Source organism: Haliotis cracherodii, unplaced genomic scaffold (genome assembly GCF_022045235.1).
Source record: "Haliotis cracherodii isolate W230 unplaced genomic scaffold, xgHalCrac1.p SCAF_10, whole genome shotgun sequence".
Lineage (NCBI taxonomy): Eukaryota > Metazoa > Mollusca > Gastropoda > Lepetellida > Haliotidae > Haliotis > Haliotis cracherodii.
Genome location: NW_027266265.1, coordinates 50,245,760 through 50,263,348, shown reverse-complemented (window position 1 = coordinate 50,263,348; position 17,589 = coordinate 50,245,760). Strand labels below are relative to the sequence as shown.

Here is a 17,589-nt window from a genome sequence, read left to right as displayed (position 1 = left end):
GATCTAATTACTAGGAAGCCACTGATATTTTCTATGCACTGTTGCTTCCCTTAGTTGTGCCAGGATCACCTGATTGATCCACATTATGAACCTTGGTCTGTCATCACTACCTGTGAATCATGAGTTACACATTAGTGTAACCATCTTTAGCCTGCATCCTTTTTGGCCTTCCTTCTGTACCAACCTCATTCACTCGTTCAGGCTGTTTGTATTTATTTCATTTTTTTCACACATGTATCTTGCCTAAATTACATTTTTTGTGAGACTTAGTGGCTACTGCATCTTGGCATGGTCGGAAGAACATCATACAACCTCATTAATGTTTGTCAGTCATCACACAAATTTCTTTCAAATATTGCAAACTCTGTGTCTTGCCGGTACGGTGTTGACGTTGGTTGTTTCAGTTATGTTGCTGTGAGCTGGTACCAGAACACCTTCCGAGTTGTCCTCACTGTCAGACTGAAGGGAATCTCCCGGGATGACTTCACCATCTCTCACCAACATGTCACTTTCAGGTTGGTTTGGTTGGTGGGTGGGTTTGTTGGTGGGTGGGTGGGTTGTTGGTTGGTGGATGGATGGGTTTTGGGTTGTTGGTTGGTGGTCGGGTTGTTGCCTGGTTGGTTTTGGGTTGGTTGGTTGGTTGGTTCCTTTTTTCAAATACAGGATCAAGGACTTGTCTAGGTTGTTAGACAAAGTGCCAATGACCCGTGAAGATCCGTTGAAGAATAGGTCTTCAGCAACCCATACTTGTCATAAGAGGCGACTAGTAGGTTCGGGTGGTCAGGCTTGCTGACTTGGTTGATGCATGATATCATTTCCCAATTGTGTAGATTGGTACTCATGATGTCAATCATTGGATTGTCTGGTCTTGTCCAGACTCGATTATTTTCAGACTGCAGTCGTAAAGCTGCAATATTGCTGAGTTCGGCCTTAAACAACAAACAAACAAAACAAACATACCATATTTAATGCAATACAATGCCATGATGTAAAATTTAGTAACAAAGCCCTTTTCTCTTTGTTGATCCTGTTTTGATGAAATACAAGTCACTTTTGCATAGCTAAAACTCATTTTAACCTGAATTGTTTAAATTCCACTTTGTTTATTTTCACCATTTCAGTTAATATTAAGATTAGCACTTGCTGTGCATGAGGGGCCTTACTGACTTGTCCCGAAGCATTCCTATTGGTTCTCACTCTTGGCTGTGTTGGGTAGTCATGCTGTACACACTCCATCTGTCCTGACTTTCAGATCAGCAAAACACAACAAATCTTTTGACTATGAGTTGTTTGAGGAAATTCTTCCTCAGAAGACGGACATAGCCGTCCACGAGAACCAGACTTCCGTCTCCCTCAAGAAGCAGAACAAGGGGAAGTGGAGCCGTCTGCTCCGACAGAAACCAAAGGTTAAATCATGGTGCTTCCCAGTCGTAGGCAGGACCTTTCACTTGCCGGGAGTCATGATATAAAGTTGCTTTCAACAGTATTCCAGCTACACCACAGCGTGTCAGCTTGATGTGGATGGAAAGCTGAAGGGATGCTGGTGTTAGATGCTTTCCACCCATGAGTACGGATGTGGTGGAGACAAACCTACAAATATAATCGGTTTAGATCTGGAATTTCAAACCCATGATCGTAGGTTTCTGGCACCCCTGTTACATGCACCTCTGCACAGCAAATTGCAATGCCTTAAGATAATTTGGCCAATCCTTTCCGCCCCTATGAGAGTATTGGGGCAATTAGTGAATCCCTAAAGAGACGATTAAATGGGATTTACAGCAAGCGTTTGCAAGGAACAGATCTGTTATCTGAGTGTAGGTAGGTTGTCCTGTTTTAGTACTCGGCTGCATCATACCAAAAGACGTTAAAAGATGGTACTTGTTATTACCCTGTCTCACTCGGCATTAAGGGGCTAAAACAAGGACTGGTTGGCTCTGAGTCAGTATACTGTGTCTGAGTAGGGTATTCAGGTTAAACTGCGGCATGTTTTCTCATTGAACTGGCACAATAAATCAGCATCAGTCCGGACTAGTACAAGCAGCAACACACACGTGCATGCACGTCGATATGTAAGTGCAATAATCTTGGACGCAACATTAAACCCAATTTCACCTCACCTCACCTCACCTCACCTCACCTATTTTAGTAGCCACTATGTCCAGTAAGTGTGGAGCTTAGGCCATCGTTAATAAGCAAATGATTTCATATATTGGGCAACTAAAGGTTTAACACTTGCATGACATGTTTATTAAACTTCAAGAATGTTTGACCTATAATTGCTTGCTTCCCACAGCCCATTGGCCTGACGGTGGACTTCGAGAAGTTTGTCAACTCCGACTCGGAGGTGTCTGATGAAGATGTTCCCTTCCTCCTCTCCAGGCGTGAGTAGAGACGGCAGTCGTCTTGGCAAATAGTTCCACATACATGTATTCTGTTTATTTCTTAATGAAACTAGCAGAAATGTTGAACTCCACAAGTTTCTTTCACATTTACATCACATCTTGTCCTGAAGGGAGTCTGGCTTAGAACAGTTACCAGTAAACTGAGTTGGATGTAAGAGGCAGCTAAATGGATTAGGTGGTCCAACTCAGTGACTTGATTGATTGTGTATCATTGAACACTTATTGAACCCTTGAAGATCCGGACAGAATTGATCTTCACCAACCAATTCTTGCCATAAAAGGTGACTATGCTTGTTGTTAGAGGCGACTAACAGGATCGGGTGGTCAGGCTTGCAGTGACATTTGTCATGCACGATCTGCTGTAGTATTGCTGACACAAGAGTTGTGTCCATATTCTGTGAGGGGTATAAACCAGTTCAACTTGTGAATTCAAGAACGGGACTGTCCTGTATTGGCCCATTCACTAAGGAAAGAATTGGAATAGCTAACTTATACCCTACTCTGGATAAGTAACCACATGTTTAACTTTTATTCCATTTAATGTGATGTTTAGTTTCACAACTGATAAAAACAACTGAAACATATTCACACAAAAATTTCTTTAACAGATAGTTTCCCATGCATTTTCCTCTCCTCATCCCTGTTAGTATCTCGGGTGGAAATGTTGACATATGTCTAGAATAATATTTTATTTCATGTCCAGAAGTCATTTCTGGAAATAAATGAGTAATGGCTAAAACACCCATGATTGAAAGAAAAGAAACTCTGGCAATGAGATGTTGAGTGGGAATAATGTCAATAAACACCATTTTCTCCTCGCTTTAAAGGATTCTGGAATCAGCCAGCGTTGGCCCACTTTGTATGTGTCTTTGTTTGTTAATTGTTATCAGTTCATATTCACGAGACAAACAATAAGAAAAGTGTCATTTCCAGGGAGAGAGAGGAAGTTGCCGGATTGCTCCAAGGGTCAGCACAGGAAGCACAGGAAGCCCCTAGTCATGGATGATCTCGAAACCTCCTCGGAGAACACGTCGGACCTCGCCTCGTACAGCGACGATGAGAAGAAGGATGATGCAACCTATGACTTCCGGTAGAGGAAACATCCACCGAGAGTTCCACTGATTGATTAGACAGCCACACCGTGTCAACACGAGGCATCCACTGAGATCAACATTAAGTGTTTTAATAGCCACACACTGTCAACATGAGACATCGACTAAGATCTCCACTGATTGTTTTAACAGCAACAGCAGTGACAGCAGGAGGTTTAGCAGATGACTAATCAGGTGGCAGGCTCCATGACTTTGGCTAGTGTGTCATCATATCCCAGCAGTGTTGCTCATGATGTCAACCACCGGTTTGTCTGGTCCAGACTTGATTATTTACAGATCACCGTGATATAGCTGTATATATGACTACAACCAAAGACTATTCATTTACTGCATGTATATATGACTTGGAATTTTCCCCATGTAGGCGGATTTTCTCTTTTCTCTTGTCATGTTTTGATCTGTTTGAGATGAGCAGAAAGACATTCTGTTTGGTTGAAAGTGCATATGAAAGTGCATAATTCCCTCCTTTGTCCTTGAAACCTGATTTTGATTTTGGGGTATCGGTATTGTTGTGCAATGACAGTATATGTCTGTGCAGTTGGCCAGATTTGTTCTATGAGTATGGTGTAAACACTTCCTGTTTCAGGTCAGGCCGCACATTTCTTATTTTTCGTTTCACGGGCTGCACCCCTATTGAAAACTATCCAGTCCAGAAAAAGAAGTAAACCTAAAAATATTTATTTTTGTTATGTTTCCCGCTAGTAATATTGACCCTCTTATATGATATGAAATTATATACTGTAAATCTTGAAATTAACGCGAGCGTGAATTAAATGCGAAAAATGCAAGTAGTCTTTGCTCCCATTATTAAACATCGTATTTATATCAACAATAAGACATTTTAGATAGCAGAAATACCAACTTTGACATACGCTGAAAACAAACAACTATGTATTCCACATCACTGTTTATTGAGCAGCACTTGTAACAAGTATATAAACAATGTCATTCAAACACTAATTACATCCTGTGAATTGTCACTGCTTGGGTCAAGACAAGCGTTCTACTCACTCATGTCATCACTGATCACACCTGCAAGTCCAGACAGACGCCACCCACACAACACGGTGTCATTGTTATTTCCGACTGCGTCAAAGGCCGACACAAGCCAGCGTGCATGTATTGTTTTAGCGGAAGTACTCTACTCAGCACTAATAAGCGGTGCTATTTGGTGTGTGATTAGATTAATGTAGGGTTGGATGAAGGTGAGGATTCTCCTGTATTTTCTTTAGATATTAATCCACTGATGCTCGAGAGGAGGGGGGTGTCGCATTCATATTGAGTCACATTTTTGGCTAGGGACAAGCGGTCGCATTCTTTTGGAGACACATTAATTTCACGATTTACAGTATATAAATTCCATGTCAAGATCACTATCAGTGATTCAAGAGGCAGTTTTAACTCTGCAGCAGAATGAATTTCATATCAATAAATAAAAAGATAATTGACGTAGCTATTTATTTTTAGTTTTATTTCAACCGACCTTGTGTGGAAAAGCTGCAATAAGTCCGTGAAACATGAAATTAAGAAAGGGTTGCCTCCATAAACATCGGAAAATCATTTTAATGGATCTCTCCAACAGGTGTGATTATTGCCATTTGTAAGGCTCTAATTTAGTGTTAATGCTGTATTCACAACATACCTGTGTAATATTAGATTTATTAAACTGTTTCTGTTCCATAATTACAGATTGTATCTTTGTGATGATAAAGTTTGACTTTATTTGATGTCAAGCAGGTTTCATTGTTCTACTTGATTGTTAATTCAGCTATTAACACCTTTTAACACCTGTATATTAATACAGATATTAACACCTGTATATTAATACAGATATTAACACCTGTATATTAATTTAGATATAAACACATGTCAAGACAAATATGACAAATCACTAGACATACAGCAGTGGAATCGAGGCCAGTCATTTTCTGTTTGTTTTGACCAACTGTCCAGTTAGTTTAATATGTACTGAGTTAACTTACCGTATTCGACACATTAAGCGTCCAGGGCGCTTAAAAAAAGACAGAAAGGGTGGGCGCTTATTGGGGACAATTCAGGTCAAATTGGCGTAAATTCATCAGTAAGCCTTACCGTATTTTCTTGAGAATAGTGCACACTTTTTTTCCAAAAAAAACAGCTCTGTAGAAGGGGGTGCGCATTATACACGAATTAATGAGTTTTGATGTTTTCTCCCTCATGGAAAGACATTACCCTGAGCACGTAACACAGGAAATACCATGTCAACAAATCCATACTGAAGTTCGCAAATTATTCATGTAATTACACTGTCTGGCTATAAAAAGTGTTCTTTGTATATCTGGACTTTTGTTTGTAACTTATTTCATTAATTTTATTCAAAATTCCTTTTAATATTGTTTTAATTAATTTCGGCGAAATCATGTGTGAAGCGATCGGAAGATCGCACAACTGACCGTTATTAACAGCAACCACGGTGAGATTACCGCTATTGACGCCTTGAAACGAACTTAAGTTGACAGAGAATGGATACATATATCATAAATGCCATACTTTGAATCGTTAAAAGTCATATTTGTTTTTGTTGGACGATTCTATGTCAACACGTAATTCTCGTGATCACGTGCACGGGAGCCTTGACGGTGACTGGTCAGACTGGTTCCATGTAGAAAATAATACCCGGCAATAGCGATCAGCTGCTTCGCTTGGGGTTATTATTATTTTAAATATGTTTAGTAAAAGCTGCATCTAAATTAACAAGATATAAATGGAATATATTAATAAGAATTATAGAATAACTCTTGCCGATCCTTACATTTAAAATCCTGTAAAGTTATATCTTTGGGTGTGTCTTGACCGACTCACCGGTAGATTCCAAGAAAACGTGTGTACAGCTGATTGCTGTGTCCGGCTTAGTTTACGAGAAAGTGCACAAGGTAATCTTAATTCCTTGATTTAAAACGATGCCTAGCTGAACAAAAAATACAATTTATACGGTAAATCAACATGTCTGGTGATTTTTTTATCTCAAATTTCGAATTTGTATACTGACGAAGTTTCTCATCACCCGTTCGTTTGCCAGACTTCGCTGAAGGGGTACGGTGTCATTTCTTTCTGCGCATAATATTCAAAGTCACAAATATCTAAAATAAACAGAATACAGTCATGACTGCTTATATGGACTTCAAATATCCGGAAACTACGGTTCCCGTACGATTTTCATTTAAAACGAAATAATTACTATGTAAATTTTCAGAACGGGGAAGGGGGGGGGGGGGGGGGGGGGGGCGCTTATTAGGGGAGGGGCGCTTAATGGGTCGAATACGGTATTGATTCAAGCTTGGAGTTCCTATATTCTCTCAGTCTGATGTTACAGTTCAGGTGCTAGTACCAGGTGCTTGATGAAGGTACATGAACATGAACCGAGACATTCTATTGAAAGGGTAGCGGTGGGATAGCCTCGTGGTTAAAGCATATGCTCGTCATGCTGAAGACCCAGATTCGATTCCCCACATAGGTACAATATGTGAAACCCATTTCTGGTGTCCCCTCCGCCTGGAATATTGCTTAAACCATACTCACTCACTCCAATTGAAAGAATTAAAAATTTTGAATCCTTAAGTTAGCCCTGTCTTCATTGTCTTCACAGCTTCTAAAATACCACTTAAAGATATTGTTTGTTCAGTGTTGTGTTTCTTATTTTTATGTATTTGTTTACTTTGCGTCTCTCAAAACCATTTGCAGGCAGTTTTTTCTGTTTACTCAGCTGGATATTAGCTCAGCTGTTATATGACTCATATCATGGATTTTGTGTGTACATATTTCCTTGACCCGTGAAGATCCAGGGTGGAATAGGTCTTCAGCAACCCATGCTTGCCGTAAGAGGTGACTAACGGGATCGGGTGGTCAGACTCCCTGACTTGGTTTATGCATGTCATTGTATCCCAGTTACGTGGATAGATGCTCATGATGTCAATCACTGGATTGTCTTGTCCAGACTCGATTATTAACAGACCGCTGTCACTTAGCTGGGATATTGCTGAGTGCGGCGTTAAACAACAAACAAACATATCTCTTGTGAGTTGATGTGCATATAGTTATGTACTTGGAAGCATTAAAAATGTATCCTGAGGTTCATATCAAGCTATATTAAGTTACACTTTGGGCATTTGGTTGTACACAACACCCAGTCCAGAACATTCTTCTAGGAACACGAGCAGGAACAGGAACATTGCAACGTGTCATTCACTGGATCCCCTTCTCTCAGTATTGTGTGTGCCTCAGGAAGTGTCAAGTTATTGATGTGAAAGAATGTCTGATGAAAGAGATTTATGTTTACATCTTGGCCACCTGCCGCCTCCTTGGTTTAGTGGAAAGTGCGTCTGCCTGGATAGTGGAAGGTCATGGGTTTGATCCCCGGCCGTGTGATACCAAAAGACACTAAAAGATGGTACTTATTCTTACCTTGCCTGGCACTCGGAATTATGTGCGAGTGGATGGTCATGGGTTTGATCCCTGACTGTGTGATACCAAAAGACGTTTAAAGATGGTACTTGTTCTTACCTTGCCTGGCGCTCGGAATTATGTGCGAGTGGATGGTCATGGGTTTGATCCCTGACTGTGTGATACCAAAAGACTTTAAAAGATGGTACTTGTTCTTACCTTGCCTGGCGCTCGGAATTATGTGCGAGTGGAAGGTCATGGGTTTGATCCCCGGATGTGTGATACCAAAAGACGTTAACAGATGGCACTTGTTCTTACCCTGCCTGGCATTCAGCATTATGGGGCTAAAACAAGGACTGGTTGGCTCAGAGTCCGTATACTGTGTCTGAGTGGGGTATTCATGTTAAACTGCAGCATGGTATCTGAGTGAGCTAGCACTATAAATCAGCAGTCCGGACTAGTACAAGCAGCCACACAAACACACACACGTGCATGCACGTCGCTATATAAGTGCAATAATCGTGGACACAACGTTAAACCCCATTTTACCTCACCTCACCTAATATGTCGGAGATCCTGTATTATTTACAGCAAGTTTGTGAGGATTCCATTATTGTAGACCTTGCTTGTGATGAGATGGTTTCAAGTAAAATGAAATGTTTACATATTTCTGTTTTTCGCGATATTTAAAAGCTTGCTTTGAGATAATAAAAAAAGTGATCTCACCTGCAGAATTATCTCCCTTAGTTTTTACACTTCATCCATCGACTTGACGAGTCATAGTGTAAGTAATGGACATCATGTTTATTCCTGTATTCCTGTAAGATTATTCTTTGTTTTACCATTTATTTGATCCATGACCATATTTCTTGATTTGTGTTCTTTGCTTTTTACTGAAATTTGAAGGGGCGGTCGGGTAGCCTAGTGGTTAACCTTTTGATTAAAGCGTTCGCTCGTCACAACGAAGACCCAGTTTTGATTCCCAACATGGATATAATGTGTGAAGCCCATTTCTGATGTCCCCTGCCGTGACATTGCTGGAATATTGTTAAGAGTGGCGTAAAACCATACTCACTACTGAAATTTGGAGACACAGAATTGGTCAGCATGTTTAATGGGAACATTTGAAAATTGTTCAGCCTTGTCAAGTGAATTACAACTTTGACGTTCCACTTTGCTGAATGTATAAATATCACTATGTCTGTGATTGTCTGAATTGCTTTTCTGAGTGCTGGATTGAGAACATTAAACATGTACGTGTATATATTGTAATTTTTTTTATATTTTAGTTTAGTTTATGTTCTTTGTGTTACGGTTTTAATATGATTGTGATATGTTGATAATGGACTCAGTATATAAATGATATCTCAAAATATGATACATGTATATGTTTTTGAGGCTATATTGGTTTGATGGTAAATCTTTTATTCAGTTGAATTCCTTGTGTAACTAATCTAGCCTACTGTGATGAAAAGTATTAGTCATACATTCAGCAATGTAAGTGAAGGGTCAAATTTTGAATTCACGTGACAATCAGACAAGGATTTGCACCAGTACTTAAATAAATACAAATGTGTTTTGAGTGGTTTATGTGGTTAGTGTTGACATGTAATGTAAAAGCTGAGTTTGAAATGCCACTCACTCCACAACTATCCCTGGATCTGCCACTGTTCCTGAGATTAATAACTTGAGGAACCCAACCGTTTCAATTTTGACATTGTACAAAGATGTACAGACATATTTGGTTATATATTCATGTTTTGTATAAAATCATATAATTTCAATTTAAAAAAAACACCATAATGAATATATTTATTGTGTTGTTGTTTTTGTTCAGACTTGAAGTGTGGTTGTGTCCATGCCTATGGAAGTGACTCGTTTTTATCTTTGGCATCATACCTTCCTTCTTGCTGCTTGCCGAATGTTATATACCAGCGGGGGAAAAGTAACCAAATAATAGTGAGTGAGTGAGTGAGTTGGGTTTAACGCCGCTTTTAACATTATTCCAGTTATATCACGGCGTGTCAGCTTAATGTGGGAGGAAAGCCCAAAGTGATGCAGGTCTCAGACGTTTACCACTTTGGTGAAACCCACGAGCACGGGTATGGTGCTGACAAACCTAGAAACATAATCGGGGTGAACCGGGATTCGAACCGACAATCATAGGTTTCTGGCGTGTCCAGGGGACGCAACTCTGCACAGCGAATCGCGGCGCCTTAGACGACTGGGCCACCCGTGCCCCCACTAAATAATAAGTGGTGTAGATGTTATGTTATTGAAAATAACAACATAATATCTTGTCATATGTCTGATCAATGTTTAGTCATGACAAAGTCGACTGTGCTTGTAAGAGGTGACAAACAGGATCGGGTGGTCAGGCTCGCTGACTTGGTTGATGCATTTCATCGTATACAAATTGTATTGATCAATGTTCATTATGTCACAGGATTGTCTGGTCCTGACTTAATTATTTACAGACTGCCATCTGGAATACTGCCGTGCTAAACAACAAACAGACGAAACAGATTCATTGACAAAAGCCATACCCGGTAACAGGAGACAGATCAACACCCTCTAAAAGAGGGTAGTGTACCAACTCAATTTCCAATGTGTGACCACCATTTGCATTATACAGGCAAGGCAGTGGCGGTGAATTGAAGACACCAGATGATTGAAAACAGCCTGGGGGTGTTGCAAATGTCAACCAAAGATTGGCCCAACTAAACTAGCGTGATTGACCTGTTCTGGTCCTGTTGTAGGCATTGATCCATCTCATCCAAGACATGTTCTAAGGGGGAGGGGTCTTGAGAAACTGTACAGTGCAGAAAGGTTGCGGTGCCTTGAAACGTCTGTTGTGGGCATGATCCTGCTGCAACGTGACAGGACCTGCATTTGCACAAGGGGGTAGAACATGACCTTGAACATGATGCGGTACCGTAGCGTGCACCATTCAAATTGTCATTAACAATGATGAGGTGTGTTCTCCCATGAGTTGTGAAGCCACCCCATACCATTACTCATTCACCCCAAAACTAACTATGTTGAGTTACTCAAGCGTCGCTAAAATGTTCTAGACGCTTGTAGACCCTTACATGACAATAAGTATTCTCCAGATGAAACCTGAACTCATCTGTGAACAGTATACTGTCCCAATATTGTCTTCTGATTTTCTACACCAGGCTAGGCGTGCCAGACGGCGACATGGAAGCAAAACTGAGCCTATCGCTGGACACTGGAGCCGGATGTTGTACTCCCTCAACCGGTTGCATACGGTTTTGCCACTAATTGGTCCCAATCCAGAAATTGTCCGAACTGTTAAACAGTTCGGTATCGATTCCATAGATGCACCAACCGAATATGGTTGTCTTCTTGACGTAACGGCACATGAGGACACCCGGCCCATGACAAGTCATGAGTGTTGCCCTACTGTAGATAACGTCTCCCAAAAGATATTTTCTTTGGATGAACATTAAAATACTGCCACTTCAATTTGCGTCATTCCTGTTTGACGCTTAACCAATGCATGTAGACGTTGATTTTCAACAAGGTGTGGAATTGCGTAAGCATTATTTACGGTGAAACAAGGTCTTTTTTGTGAGCACGTGATAACTTAACTATCACTGCGTGAGGTTCACATTAAAAATCAACGTGTTTGAGTATCATGGAATCCAGCATCGTTGGAATACATGGATCCAACAAACCATTGACTCGGAAACAACATGTGCCACCAGGGAACAATGACACACAGCTAACACAACTGAGAGTATGACTATTGCATCCTACACTAAATAATTATACCATGCCCAAGACTCGTTAGGACCCGGGTTCCAATAGGTCTCCAGCAACCCATACTTGCTGTAAAAGGCGACCTTGCTTGTCGTAAGAGGTGACTAACGGGATCGGGTACTCAGGCTCGTTGATGCATGTCATCGTATCCCTGATGCTGATGATGTCAATCACTGGATTGTCTGGTCGGTGGCGTTAAAGAAGTAAACAAACCATGCCCAAATACTGATCTTGTAGATTATATAAACTCAAAGGAAAAATGTAATTGTCCATACAAAACAGTCAATCGGTAAAGATATTTACTACAGTGGATGCAATTATATCCCATAGGAAGAACAATATCCGAAGGTATGACAACGAGCAACAGTCAATATAGGCCACAAAACCTTGAAGAACGTATTCCGTACCCGAGGAAGGATAAGCCGAAGTTCCTGCAACGATGTTGGCGGATTTGGAAGACCTTGCAAATTTCTTCCCATTTCAACCCACTGGCAGACAGATCAGGGGATCTTACAGGACAGAGTAACACATTAACGTTGTTCCGGGTCGGATACTCTTGCATAACTCGAGCGACATGTGGTCAACACTGTTATTCCGGGGCCGTTAATTTCTGCAAAAACGGTAAAATGTCCGTGTGCAAAATCGCATCCCGGAATCTCGCATCATTCAAATTCCCGTCATTCACAATCATTTGAGTCCTTCCTATAGCCGTTAATCCAATCCAGATCATTACGCCACCATCTTGAAGAACATACGGTGTAACCTAACGTTCACTTCGGTGCCTGTAGACAAGTGCCCTGCGACTGGATCAGTGAAGAAGGAAATGTGACTCGTCAAGTGACTTCTCCACTGACGTGTGTCCATCGCGCCTCTGGAGACATCGGCGTTAATGTTCTGCCACCAGACTTGACCTGGCTGACGTCTCGTACGGATGGCGTACATGGGTATACACGTACCGTCATCGCAGATACCAGGGATGCAGATACCAGATTGCCAGGGATGGTGCAGCCTGTAAGAGTTGCTCGAACCTTTGTGGGTGTTAGAATCCACATGTCTTGGCAAGGGATTATCACGGGTGGGCGGCCACTACTGGGACGGCTCTGACGTATTTGTTTTGTTGATAACGTCGTCATAAGTTACCATATGGTGTTGCACTGGAGGTTAAATTGACGTGGGACGGCTTGCCAAGTTCATTTAGTGTCTGCCCGGAGAACGAAAGATCCTTGGTTCGTCCTCCTGGCGGGGCGGTCGGGTAGCCTAGTGGTTAAAGCGTTCGCTCGTCACGCCGAAGACCCGGGTTCGGGCGCTTAATGGGTCGAATACGGTATTGATTCAAGCTTGGAGTTCCTATATTCTCTCAGTCTGATGTTACAGTTCAGGTGCTAGTACCAGGTGCTTGATGAAGGTACATGAACATGAACCGAGACATTCTATTGAAAGGGTAGCGGTGGGATAGCCTCGTGGTTAAAGCATATGCTCGTCATGCTGAAGACCCAGATTCGATTCCCCACATAGGTACAATATGTGAAACCCATTTCTGGTGTCCCCTCCGCCTGGAATATTGCTTAAACCATACTCACTCACTCCAATTGAAAGAATTAAAAATTTTGAATCCTTAAGTTAGCCCTGTCTTCATTGTCTTCACAGCTTCTAAAATACCACTTAAAGATATTGTTTGTTCAGTGTTGTGTTTCTTATTTTTATGTATTTGTTTACTTTGCGTCTCTCAAAACCATTTGCAGGCAGTTTTTTCTGTTTACTCAGCTGGATATTAGCTCAGCTGTTATATGACTCATATCATGGATTTTGTGTGTACATATTTCCTTGACCCGTGAAGATCCAGGGTGGAATAGGTCTTCAGCAACCCATGCTTGCCGTAAGAGGTGACTAACGGGATCGGGTGGTCAGACTCCCTGACTTGGTTTATGCATGTCATTGTATCCCAGTTACGTGGATAGATGCTCATGATGTCAATCACTGGATTGTCTTGTCCAGACTCGATTATTAACAGACCGCTGTCACTTAGCTGGGATATTGCTGAGTGCGGCGTTAAACAACAAACAAACATATCTCTTGTGAGTTGATGTGCATATAGTTATGTACTTGGAAGCATTAAAAATGTATCCTGAGGTTCATATCAAGCTATATTAAGTTACACTTTGGGCATTTGGTTGTACACAACACCCAGTCCAGAACATTCTTCTAGGAACACGAGCAGGAACAGGAACATTGCAACGTGTCATTCACTGGATCCCCTTCTCTCAGTATTGTGTGTGCCTCAGGAAGTGTCAAGTTATTGATGTGAAAGAATGTCTGATGAAAGAGATTTATGTTTACATCTTGGCCACCTGCCGCCTCCTTGGTTTAGTGGAAAGTGCGTCTGCCTGGATAGTGGAAGGTCATGGGTTTGATCCCCGGCCGTGTGATACCAAAAGACACTAAAAGATGGTACTTATTCTTACCTTGCCTGGCACTCGGAATTATGTGCGAGTGGATGGTCATGGGTTTGATCCCTGACTGTGTGATACCAAAAGACGTTTAAAGATGGTACTTGTTCTTACCTTGCCTGGCGCTCGGAATTATGTGCGAGTGGATGGTCATGGGTTTGATCCCTGACTGTGTGATACCAAAAGACTTTAAAAGATGGTACTTGTTCTTACCTTGCCTGGCGCTCGGAATTATGTGCGAGTGGAAGGTCATGGGTTTGATCCCCGGATGTGTGATACCAAAAGACGTTAACAGATGGCACTTGTTCTTACCCTGCCTGGCATTCAGCATTATGGGGCTAAAACAAGGACTGGTTGGCTCAGAGTCCGTATACTGTGTCTGAGTGGGGTATTCATGTTAAACTGCAGCATGGTATCTGAGTGAGCTAGCACTATAAATCAGCAGTCCGGACTAGTACAAGCAGCCACACAAACACACACACGTGCATGCACGTCGCTATATAAGTGCAATAATCGTGGACACAACGTTAAACCCCATTTTACCTCACCTCACCTAATATGTCGGAGATCCTGTATTATTTACAGCAAGTTTGTGAGGATTCCATTATTGTAGACCTTGCTTGTGATGAGATGGTTTCAAGTAAAATGAAATGTTTACATATTTCTGTTTTTCGCGATATTTAAAAGCTTGCTTTGAGATAATAAAAAAAGTGATCTCACCTGCAGAATTATCTCCCTTAGTTTTTACACTTCATCCATCGACTTGACGAGTCATAGTGTAAGTAATGGACATCATGTTTATTCCTGTATTCCTGTAAGATTATTCTTTGTTTTACCATTTATTTGATCCATGACCATATTTCTTGATTTGTGTTCTTTGCTTTTTACTGAAATTTGAAGGGGCGGTCGGGTAGCCTAGTGGTTAACCTTTTGATTAAAGCGTTCGCTCGTCACAACGAAGACCCAGTTTTGATTCCCAACATGGATATAATGTGTGAAGCCCATTTCTGATGTCCCCTGCCGTGACATTGCTGGAATATTGTTAAGAGTGGCGTAAAACCATACTCACTACTGAAATTTGGAGACACAGAATTGGTCAGCATGTTTAATGGGAACATTTGAAAATTGTTCAGCCTTGTCAAGTGAATTACAACTTTGACGTTCCACTTTGCTGAATGTATAAATATCACTATGTCTGTGATTGTCTGAATTGCTTTTCTGAGTGCTGGATTGAGAACATTAAACATGTACGTGTATATATTGTAATTTTTTTTATATTTTAGTTTAGTTTATGTTCTTTGTGTTACGGTTTTAATATGATTGTGATATGTTGATAATGGACTCAGTATATAAATGATATCTCAAAATATGATACATGTATATGTTTTTGAGGCTATATTGGTTTGATGGTAAATCTTTTATTCAGTTGAATTCCTTGTGTAACTAATCTAGCCTACTGTGATGAAAAGTATTAGTCATACATTCAGCAATGTAAGTGAAGGGTCAAATTTTGAATTCACGTGACAATCAGACAAGGATTTGCACCAGTACTTAAATAAATACAAATGTGTTTTGAGTGGTTTATGTGGTTAGTGTTGACATGTAATGTAAAAGCTGAGTTTGAAATGCCACTCACTCCACAACTATCCCTGGATCTGCCACTGTTCCTGAGATTAATAACTTGAGGAACCCAACCGTTTCAATTTTGACATTGTACAAAGATGTACAGACATATTTGGTTATATATTCATGTTTTGTATAAAATCATATAATTTCAATTTAAAAAAAACACCATAATGAATATATTTATTGTGTTGTTGTTTTTGTTCAGACTTGAAGTGTGGTTGTGTCCATGCCTATGGAAGTGACTCGTTTTTATCTTTGGCATCATACCTTCCTTCTTGCTGCTTGCCGAATGTTATATACCAGCGGGGGAAAAGTAACCAAATAATAGTGAGTGAGTGAGTGAGTTGGGTTTAACGCCGCTTTTAACATTATTCCAGTTATATCACGGCGTGTCAGCTTAATGTGGGAGGAAAGCCCAAAGTGATGCAGGTCTCAGACGTTTACCACTTTGGTGAAACCCACGAGCACGGGTATGGTGCTGACAAACCTAGAAACATAATCGGGGTGAACCGGGATTCGAACCGACAATCATAGGTTTCTGGCGTGTCCAGGGGACGCAACTCTGCACAGCGAATCGCGGCGCCTTAGACGACTGGGCCACCCGTGCCCCCACTAAATAATAAGTGGTGTAGATGTTATGTTATTGAAAATAACAACATAATATCTTGTCATATGTCTGATCAATGTTTAGTCATGACAAAGTCGACTGTGCTTGTAAGAGGTGACAAACAGGATCGGGTGGTCAGGCTCGCTGACTTGGTTGATGCATTTCATCGTATACAAATTGTATTGATCAATGTTCATTATGTCACAGGATTGTCTGGTCCTGACTTAATTATTTACAGACTGCCATCTGGAATACTGCCGTGCTAAACAACAAACAGACGAAACAGATTCATTGACAAAAGCCATACCCGGTAACAGGAGACAGATCAACACCCTCTAAAAGAGGGTAGTGTACCAACTCAATTTCCAATGTGTGACCACCATTTGCATTATACAGGCAAGGCAGTGGCGGTGAATTGAAGACACCAGATGATTGAAAACAGCCTGGGGGTGTTGCAAATGTCAACCAAAGATTGGCCCAACTAAACTAGCGTGATTGACCTGTTCTGGTCCTGTTGTAGGCATTGATCCATCTCATCCAAGACATGTTCTAAGGGGGAGGGGTCTTGAGAAACTGTACAGTGCAGAAAGGTTGCGGTGCCTTGAAACGTCTGTTGTGGGCATGATCCTGCTGCAACGTGACAGGACCTGCATTTGCACAAGGGGGTAGAACATGACCTTGAACATGATGCGGTACCGTAGCGTGCACCATTCAAATTGTCATTAACAATGATGAGGTGTGTTCTCCCATGAGTTGTGAAGCCACCCCATACCATTACTCATTCACCCCAAAACTAACTATGTTGAGTTACTCAAGCGTCGCTAAAATGTTCTAGACGCTTGTAGACCCTTACATGACAATAAGTATTCTCCAGATGAAACCTGAACTCATCTGTGAACAGTATACTGTCCCAATATTGTCTTCTGATTTTCTACACCAGGCTAGGCGTGCCAGACGGCGACATGGAAGCAAAACTGAGCCTATCGCTGGACACTGGAGCCGGATGTTGTACTCCCTCAACCGGTTGCATACGGTTTTGCCACTAATTGGTCCCAATCCAGAAATTGTCCGAACTGTTAAACAGTTCGGTATCGATTCCATAGATGCACCAACCGAATATGGTTGTCTTCTTGACGTAACGGCACATGAGGACACCCGGCCCATGACAAGTCATGAGTGTTGCCCTACTG

The 17,589-nt window shown here is 41.3% G+C and overlaps 1 protein-coding gene across 1 annotated transcript in view; it reads left to right on the top strand.

Annotated features, from left to right (window-relative positions):
* LOC139454495 (putative ATP-dependent RNA helicase TDRD12) overlaps positions 1-5,660 on the top strand; it is a 75,695-nt gene extending 70,035 nt beyond the window's left edge. The window contains exons 48-51 of the mRNA XM_071236243.1: positions 405-515; positions 1,253-1,406; positions 2,294-2,381; positions 3,336-5,660. Coding sequence (XP_071092344.1) covers positions 405-515; positions 1,253-1,406; positions 2,294-2,381; positions 3,336-3,496 — 514 coding nt within the window. The 3' untranslated portion in view covers positions 3,497-5,660. The remainder of the gene's footprint in view (positions 1-404; positions 516-1,252; positions 1,407-2,293; positions 2,382-3,335) is intronic.
* The last annotated feature ends 11,929 nt before the right edge of the window (positions 5,661-17,589 follow it).